General features: G+C 37.7%; 1 protein-coding gene across 2 annotated transcripts; it reads right to left on the reverse strand.

Moving 5' to 3' along the window:
- Window positions 1–7802: 7802 nt before the first annotated feature.
- LOC124605493 (facilitated trehalose transporter Tret1-like) lies at window positions 7803–9803 on the reverse strand. 2 transcript variants are annotated; one of them, XM_047137220.1, is made up of 2 exons: window positions 8979–9134; window positions 7803–8883 (listed from the first exon to the last, which is right to left on the reverse strand). In XM_047137220.1, the coding sequence occupies exons 1-2, from the start codon at window positions 8995–8997 to the stop codon at window positions 8063–8065; spliced, it is 840 nt and encodes a 279-aa protein (XP_046993176.1). In that variant the 5' UTR covers window positions 8998–9134; the 3' UTR covers window positions 7803–8062. The 2 variants fall into 2 exon arrangements, with proteins under 2 accessions (XP_046993176.1, XP_046993175.1); XM_047137219.1 differs by having other exon boundaries at window positions 7803–9803.
- Window positions 9804–10037: the final 234 nt, after the last annotated feature.

Genomic DNA, 10037 nt, shown 5'->3' on the forward strand with positions numbered 1-10037 from the left:
GGTCAAACCCTACAGGGGACCATCGGAAAAGCAGAAACGTTTGAGACTCCTTTTAGTCACCTCTTATTACAGGCAGGAATATCTCTGGCCTATTCTAAGCCCCGGACCCACAGGCAAAGAGGGGGAGGGGGGAGGAAGATGCACACATTCTCAAGGAGTTAGTGCTCCTAGCTTTCCTTGTATTTAATGACAATATTATGAAAAGGATAGATTGCTACTCACCACATAGTGGAGATGTTGAGTTGCCAACAGTCCGAATAAAAGGACTCCTAAACAAGTGGACTTTTGGCCAAAGGGCCTTCTAAAATAGACAATATATAAACACACCCAGGGTATCATAACTTACAGACACATGACCAAACAGTGCACTGCTATTACTTCCAATGTCGTGTGGAGGATGATGTATGCATGAACCCTAAGTACAGACCCCTCCAGATGCCCTTTCAGATTCAGTATGATTCTGACAGAATGGTAACCTCACAGACTGTTGTTTGGAGAGAAAAACAGATTACAGAACAACAGGAAATCAGATGCTGTAGTTGTAGCAAGTGACATATCCACAGCAATTACATTGGCTCATGGCGTTGAGGGTTCCTGGTTTGGTGTTAAGTGACCAGTCTGAATTGCCCTAGAACCATATTCTGTCACCAATGGGAGGTGAACAACATCAATAAACAACAGTTCAGAGACTAAAAGGTGTCGTGGAATCTGGCACTCAAGATTGCTCCTTTTTCTCTTTCATAACTTCTGGCACTCAATCCTATGAGGGCTTATTAACTGAGGGCACTGGAACCAAAGGGGAGATGGCAGTCCTGAGACCTACAGTGTGCAATGACTGGTGTGTTGCTGATTTGTAGATTTCTGCCTTGTCATTGGTAAACACTGGAGGAGAACACAGATTCTCCATCTGGGCACAGGAAATAGTTCCACAAGATTGTGTTGCACGGCCCATGAGAAAGCAGGTTTTGGTTTTTATTGGGGGCAACCAATGCAATCATTGCGTAAGCAGATAGCTTCCTCTACAGAGGTAACTGACACTGCAGCAACCCCCCCCCCCCCCCCCCTCCAAAACACACACAAAATGGCTACCTTCCCACAGAACCAGCACGTTCTGTAGAAGAAGCGCAGATGTGGGGACTGAACATAAGTTAATATAATCACAACCTTACATCTAAATCAACATACTTTAAGAGGAAGCCAAGTAAACTTAAAACATGGAAACATCCAGACTGGAGGAAGGGCGAGTGGCAGCTAGACCATGTCTGTATGGACAAAAATTTTCATAAGGAGATCCACAATGTTAAAGTACTGAGAGAAGTAAACACAGGCTCAGACCATTATATGGTTAAAATTAAAATCAAATTCACTCCATTAAAGAAGAGGACCAGAAAAACTAATAAAATAAAAAGGAGATTTGACCCACATCAGCTAATTGAAAATAATAAGCACCAACAAATAACACAAACCATCAAATTAACAGATGATCTAGAACAACTAGTGCCTAATCTTAAAAAAAAAAAGCAGAGAATCTAGCTTCCTTGAACCCACGAAGGAAACATGCATGGTGGACATCAGAATGTGACAAATTCCATGAAGATAGACACCAAGCATGGTTAAAGTTTCGAACACGTAAAACTGAAGAAAATACCATCAACCTAAAAAATGAAAGAAAAAAAATTCATTCAAAATATTAGAAGAATCAAGAGAGGATTTCATAAAGATATTATGAACTCTATAGAAGGTAATTATCATGAAACCAACTCCAGGAACTACTATAAAATCTTTGGGAAACAACTACAACAATATGAGGCCCCTACACTAATACTGAAAGATGAAGATGGAAGAAGGACACACAGTAACAAGGAAAATGCAGAAATCATGGCAAAAGCATTTAACAAACTTCTGAATTGCGAGGAACCCAAAGAACCCTTACAAATCAACATAAATACCCCAATAAAAACCAAACCTAACAAACTAGACCCTCCAACTTTCCAAGAAGTAGAAAAAATTCTTAAAGAACAAAAAAAATTATAAGGCATGTGGAGAAGATCACGTTTTTGTTGAAATGTGGAAATATGCAAGTGACACAGTCAAGACCTCCTTACACATGGCTCTAACAAAAATTTGGGTAACAGAACGATTTCCCGAACATTGGACCACAGCTATCATCGACCCACTACACAAAAAGGGAGATAAGAGCAACCCAGACAACTACAGAGGAATCTCTCTCCTAGATTGCACATACAAAATTCTATCCAAGATCCTATATGAAAGAATCAAGGAGCAATTAGAACAGGAGTCAGGGGAATATTAGGGTGGTTTCAGACCATGGAGAAGCTGTGCAGAGCAGATAATTAGTTTAAAATTGATTATGGCATACTGCAAGAAACGGAACAAACCTCTGGCAATAACATTTGTAGATTTTAAGAAGGCATAAGACTGTGTCCACAGATCTTCAGTATTAAAAATTTTAAGAAATCTAGGACTCCATCCAAAACTACCTAAAATAATACAACTCACTAACCAACACCATATCAAAAGTGAAGTTTAGAGGAGAAATTTCGGAACCATTCCTCATAAAAACAGGCTTAAGACAAGGTGACTGCCTATCACCATTACTGTTCAACTGTGCACTGGAACACCTAATGAGAGAATGGTACAAGGACAATCCAAAGAATTTGAAGTGCAAAAGATATATTAGCTTAAACTGCTTGGGATTCGCTGATGATCTTGCTCTCCTAGCCAACACCGTTCAAGAAACCAGGCAACAAGTGAAATCACTACAAGAAATAGCAGAGAAAGTAGGCCTTAGAATATCATTTGAAAACACGGAGATTATGCTAACTGATCCACCACTTGCAAACAAAATTACAACAGGAAATCAAAATTGTTGATAAATTTAAATATTTAGGTGAAATAATAACATATAAACTAAATGAGAAGCCATAATGGCAGAATAGAATAAAAAAACTGAACCACGCAAATTACATTACCAAAACCACATACAACAAAAAAGCCTATCTATAGATGCAAAATTAAAACACTATAAAACAGTTACACAACCAGAAATAACGTATGCAGCTGAAACTATCTTCAAAACAACTAATACAGCAGAAACTTACAGAATACTAAAAATAGAAGAGTAATTAGGACACATATAAATAAACAGTATAAAATAAATGGACACTGGAGAATAGCATCAAATGAAACAGTATATAAGAAAATAGAACCAGTCAGGAGCACAATCAGGAAGAAACGCATCCCATTCTTTGGACATCTGATGAGAACTCCAGAAAACAGAATTAGTAAAAAAATAATACAAAAATTATGGAATAGCAAGAGCAACATTAAATGGATCACAGAAATTTAGGAAGATACAAAAGAACTTCAAATTACAGTAGATGACCTAAAAAACAAGACAGAGAAAACCAGAATACTGCAAGACCCGCAAACCAGACTACAAATGAAAATCAATAACAGGAGTACAGGAAGTATGACAGATGAAGAAAGAAAGAAAATATCCGAAAGAATGAAGAAATATTGGGCAGACAGAAGAGCAAAACACCTTTCATATAAGAATAGACTCTAATAATTATATTACCTACATATCATATTAAGTTATTGTTGAACCAAATTGTATCCCTGTTTAACAACTTGTTTAGAACTTTGTATTTTTGACTCGAGTGGTCCAATGAAGGCCATAAAATAAATAATAATAATAAATATGTGGTGTAAAATAGGGAAACAAAGTGAGAGATGCTCGAATCAACATCCAATAAGTGAGCTACGTTATCAGCAGAGAATCTGTCCTAGTAAATAAGTCTAAGAAAATACATAGTCACCGAGTGAAACTGCAGCACAGGAAAGAAGTGCTGCAATGGCTTGGGGCCCCTTGCTTGTAGTCCCAACTGATCCAGAAAGTAACATGTGCAAACAAATTTTATACTGGTGACCAAAAGAAGCTTGGTAAACCTGACTGCTTGACAGTTAATAATAAACGTGTGAAAAAACATTCACTGTTTGCTGAGCTTACTTTACTAAGGACAAATGTGAAATTGTGTGAGAACACTGAGATGATACCGGTAATCCATATGACACATGTAAAAAACGCCACATGCCAACATTCATACGTATATTTACTTACAAGAGTAATAAAGGCCAAAAAGCTGTCATAGCCACTACGTTTCCTTAAACAATAAACCGATGTTCATTACCCCCTCTACGACATTATCCAAATAGTTAACAAAAAGTGTAAATGATGAAATGGACCCACACATCCCAATACAAAAGAAAAAAAATTGTTGGAAATAGCACAAATAGCTTTGGTATAAGGCAAGTTCAATTAACAAGTGGCACTACAGTAGTATGAGTAATCTATTTTATCCTGTCATATTCATTAGAAAATAGCTAGAGATAGAAAACTAGAAGCAAATGAATACTAACAGATTTAACTATGTGTGATATATTGTTTGGAAACTCCATCCTCCTCCAAACTGATATAAATAGGAAAAGGAGGTGAAGTGAAACATAGAATGGTAACACTTCAATGGCGAGAAAATGGGCAATGAGATTCAAACTTATTAACACAACTGCCTTTGGTACACACAGCGAAGTATTATATATTTTTTGTTTCCTTGTCAGTAACTGTTCAGTGTACATAGATGTGCAACAACAGTAGAAATTTAATCACATACACATACAGAGTAAAATGAGCACAGTTGTTAGTTTCTCTTGCAGCATGAGACTGATGATTTGATCATCAACAGCATTACACATCCATCAGCACACAAGTATGAAAGAGTTATTGGAGTAACATTGTGGCATCAAAGGAACCATCTTACACAACACAAGTTACAGTGTGTGGATATGAAATTTAGACTGGCAATGGCAAGAAAAGCATATCTTAAGAAGAGAAATTTGATAACATGGAAAATAGATTTAAGTATTAGCACGTCTTTTCTGAAGGTATCTGTCTTGAGTGTAGCAATGTATGGAAGTGAAACATAGATGATAAATGGATTAGACAAGAAGAGAATAGAAGCTTTTGAAATGCGGAGCTACAGAAGAGTGCTGAAGATTACGTGGGTAGAGCATGTAACTAATGAGGAGGTATCACATAGAACTGGGGAGAAACGAAATTTGTGACACAACCTGTCTAGAAGAAGGGATTGGTTGATAGGACACATTCCAAGACATCAAATGATTACCAATTAGTATTGGAGGGAAGTGTGGTAAAAATTGTAGAGGGAAATCAAGAGATGAATACAGTAAGCAAATTCAGAAGGATGTACATTACCATTGTTATTTGGAGATGACCAGACTTGCACAGGACAGTACTTCATACTGAGGACAACAACACTACTACACCAAGTCCTCTCAGATGCTGTTAAATATATTTATGTCTCCAATAAGAAAGCCACTTTGTTAAGTAATTACAAAACAGGCACTGTCTGACAAAGTACTTGCTACCTTAGATCTAATTTTAGGTTTTTAATGTCAGGTAGGCCACTCTAAACTGTCCATGCAATTGAATGAAGGGCAGTGAGAGAGGAGGTATTCAATTAAAATCAACTTAGGCTGTATGCCAGAAAAATGGATGAAACAGAAAGAAAATTTTAAAATGCACAGATTTCAGCTACATTACAAAGAGCACAATGGGTATCTATTTATTATTTCTTAAAATGTGATTAATTGAAATACAAGTGTCATAAGCTCTACTAACATGTTGCCTGGATTTAAAGTGCAGACAAGAGACAACACACAACACGGTCTTGGAATAAAGTAACTTTTCCCTTTCTTAGAGTATTGCATGTTTTCTTTTGGCCACTTCTTTTTTCCTCCATCAACTGCCAACTGCAGCTTCTGGCAACTATTCCTCCTCCCCTGCCTTTATCTTCGGACAATAGGGTGTTTACATCATACAACCTGCATTACATTCTCTTCTTCATGGCTACTGCATCGGCTTAAGCTTATGTTCAATTAAAAACAACAATCCAGATCCTACACAGTGAAGGCATATTTAAAAATTTGACCATTACTGGAAATTAAGTTTCAACAGCACAGATGGACACACTATACACATATGGAGAACAGTTTCCTTCTAAGCTGGTCTAATAACGTATGCCTGGCTGCATCAGCATTATGGTGGACCATGCTCACCTCTGCTTGAAACATAAGAAGCTGATTGTGCAACTTAAAGATCTGCTTACTAGCTGATGGGTGGGGAAGTGCTGTTAGTATATGAATGTCTATAACCACCTTTAGGAGGGGACCGGCACAGCAGCACATTACTAGCATTTTTGGGCCATGCAATGCTACAGAAACACATTTAGACTAAAAAGTGGGGTCGACAGAAGCGTCCGATCCCACGCGTCGGCTTTGACCCGTGATGTAAGGGTGTTGTCGTGTGTGACGTCATGACGGCGCGGAGTTTGGCTGTCTCCAGTTCGGTTTTATCTTATTTTATTTACTTTTCTGATCTGTTCGTTCTATCTCGTGAGAATTTATTTTTTAATTTAAAAACACTTATTACTTATTTTAATTATCTGTTTCTTCCAATTTCTGTTTTAGTTTATTATATTTATCTTTCTGATCTGTTCGTTCTATCCCATGAGATTTTTTTTTTTTTTTTTTTTTTTAAAAAAAAAAAAAAAAGACAAAAAACACTAATCAGTTACTGAAGCATCTTTATCTTCTATGGGTTGCATGGGTTACGACCCCTGGGGAGGTGGGTGGGTATTCGTGCATGGCTGTCTTCACTTACACGTTGTAGCTACGCAAGGCGTCTAAATTTGTTTATTTTTAGTTTGCCCCCCACCCAAAACACCCCATTTCCCGCGCTTGTCCCGTTAGTGTCATTAGGCTTCTTGTGGAAAGTGTGTGTGTGTGTGTGTGTGTGTGTGTGTGTGTGTGTGTGTGTGTGTGTGTGTGTGTGTGTGTGTGTGTGTGTGTGTGTGTGTTTGTTTTTGTTTCCGCCATATTTGTGACATCATGGGTCAAAGCAGATAGGCGGGATCGGACGCTTCCGTATTTCCCAAAAGTGAAGCATAGCATTTGAGAACGGTACCTATCACCGAAAATTATTGCCAAATATTTGAAGTGACAACTATAGAAGAGCTGCTGGTCCATCTATACCAACTAACCACATTATTTACAACAGTGATTCACTTGCTCATGGTTGTAACCTTACAAAATATAACTTAAGGGTTAACACATTTTGAGACTCTTTTGAAAAAATGTAAAATTTAATGGCTTCAGAACAGAAATTCAGATATACTATGCATCAACTATATAATATTAAACATTCACAGTATTTGAACACCATAACCTGATTTCATGTCTAAGCCAAACAGAACTTGAATCTTTTTGCCTCCCTGGCATAGCCAGTCTATAGATATACAGGAACCACAACTTTAAGGGATCTGAATGTTGTGCAACACAATTACTACTGCATATTTTGATGACACCATCTACCCACATTCACACATACGTATACTAATAATGAACTGTTGCAGTTCAGGTTATTTTTCCATTTGATTGCTATAGTAAATATTAGCATCACCAGTTTACCAGTATAATACACAAAAAATGTAAAGTCACCCCTTAGGGATGTGGCATGCATTAGCTTGAAAGACTGAACCATGGCAACAAAATACAATCTAAGGCATTTTCAAGTCACAATTCCAAGTTAACAATGCATATACACACAAAAATATTTGAAAACAAATGGAGCCTATTCATTCAGCCAAATTACGAGTAGAGGAATGATATCTAAGGGCAAAAGAAACATGTCAAAGGCAAGATAAAATTGATTTTTTAAAATTTATTAAAAACATTTCTGTAAGTAGTGATATCTGCTTACATTTTATGAATACTGACATCTTCAATATCATACAAAGATATCTACTAGTTTATGTCCAAACAATGCTACAAATACGTAGGAAGTAGCATCAAACCCATACATCTTTAAAATGTGAAACATGCAAATCATAAAAATAATCTCACGATCTGTTACCATAGGCTATGGAACAGAAAGAAACGTAATGTAAGTAAGAGTATAAAATTAAGACCTTAATGCATCACGAGAGTCCTCACCAGCAAGTTCCCTTTGCAACACCTCTAATGACTTTCCTCTGGTCTCAGGAACAACAAAAAACACAAACACACTACCAATTGCTGTGAGAACTGAGAACAGCCAAAATGTTGAGGCAACACCAACATTTTCTATCAGGTCAGAAAAGAATTTGGCAATAACAAAACCTAAAACAGTACTTAGGAAACACGTCACAGAGCTAGCAAAACCTTTAATATGCCTTGGAAACAAGACACTCATCATTATACAAGGTACAGGGCCAAAACCAAATGAAAATACTGCAACATACAAACAAATACTCACAAGTGGCAACCATTCAATATCTATGATGTACGACATTCCATATTTCCCTTGGAGGTAAAAAAATAATCCCAGCAAATACATACATATAAACATGATAAAACTGGAAATAAGTAGCAAAATACGGCAACCCAGTACACCAACAAGTAACGATGTGCACAGAGACGCAATTACCTGTATCGCTCCAACAATTATTGTACATATACTTGGCTCAATACTGCTCCCAACAAAGTGAAATATGTCTGTTGTGTAGAATATCACAGCATTAATACCGCACAGCTGCTGAAATGACATTAGGCCAAATGCAATAAAAAATGCTACCTTAGCAGTTCTGGAGCTCTGGGCATCTTTGGTTGCTCCATCGTTATCATCAGAATTTCTTCCTATCTGTAACAACTCTTCCTCCACATCACAATCAGGTCCTTGAAGCCAGAAAAGAGATGTTTTCGCTTCATTTTCCATTCCCTTATGCATATAATACACTGGCGTTTCTGGCATAAAAGCAAACATAATACCATAAATTATTGGTACAACACCACATACTATTGACGACCAGAATATATCCAATTCTCTGCCTAATACATACGCAAAAACAACTCCAACATTTATCATTAGCTGGAAGCAGGTTCCAAGCATTTCCCTTATTCCAGTCTCTGCTATTTCACAAATATATATCGGTGCTGATATTCCATATGCTCCACAAGCCATGCCCGTGATGAAACGCCCAGCACAAAACAGCGCCCATGTATTTGCCCAGGCAATTAAAGCCCATCCCCCAACAAATGGGATTGTCAACGCCAGCATTACAGATTTCCGTCCAAATTTATCAACTAAGTACCCAGTAGGCATAACGGATGCTCCACTCCCAAGTACCATAAAGGAGCTGATCCAAGATACTTGAGATAATGTAAACTTAAATTTTAATTGGAGTTCTCTGCTTGCTGGTGCTGACCAGGCCACAACGTTCCCAACGGCAAATGCACCAACTGTGACGATAAACGCAGCTAAATACTGAGTACATTTTCGGGATCTACGACTTATTAACAGTTCTCCGTTGCTCGATGTTATGCCTGTAGTCTCTTCTTCTGTTCTGTTGGTGGATTTTGAGACAACATCCTGATCATAATTCACCTCCATTTTATGAGGTATTAACACAAATAATTTTACAGAAATAGTCAGTGTTTATAGGCTGTTTCGGTAACGTCCGAACTGGCAGTAAATACCACTTCACTTGATGCTAAACATTGGGATTAACTTCAATTTCCAACGTAGGAAGAGATATGCGTATCCCACAACGCTTACTGAAACTGCACGTACATGAACACGCACTCCCCATACCATACTGTCTCACTGACAGTTACCACCTGTTACACGCCGCTATAAGCAATGCACAAGATATTAACAAGTTGAAGACACATAACACCACTGGAATCTATGACGTTAACAACTGTGACACATTCACTATCGACTGATGTTATCGACAGTAGAGATCAAAGCTATCGACGTTCACGAGAATTTATCCGGTACCTTTGATTCCCACTGGCTAAAGACTTGAACACGATCATATAACAAAATGCACTAACACACCTACCGCTCTGCAGCTGCATCTACGTTTGCCAAAGATTATCGGGAAGAAAGTTTTGAG

The sequence above is a fragment of the Schistocerca americana genome, chromosome 3, assembly GCF_021461395.2.
Source record: "Schistocerca americana isolate TAMUIC-IGC-003095 chromosome 3, iqSchAmer2.1, whole genome shotgun sequence".
NCBI lineage: Eukaryota > Metazoa > Arthropoda > Insecta > Orthoptera > Acrididae > Schistocerca > Schistocerca americana.

Coding starts and splice junctions, on each gene's coding strand:
- LOC124605493 (XM_047137219.1), bottom strand. CDS start 9,529: ATGGAGGTGAATTATGATCAGGATGTTGTCTCAAAATCCACCAACAGA.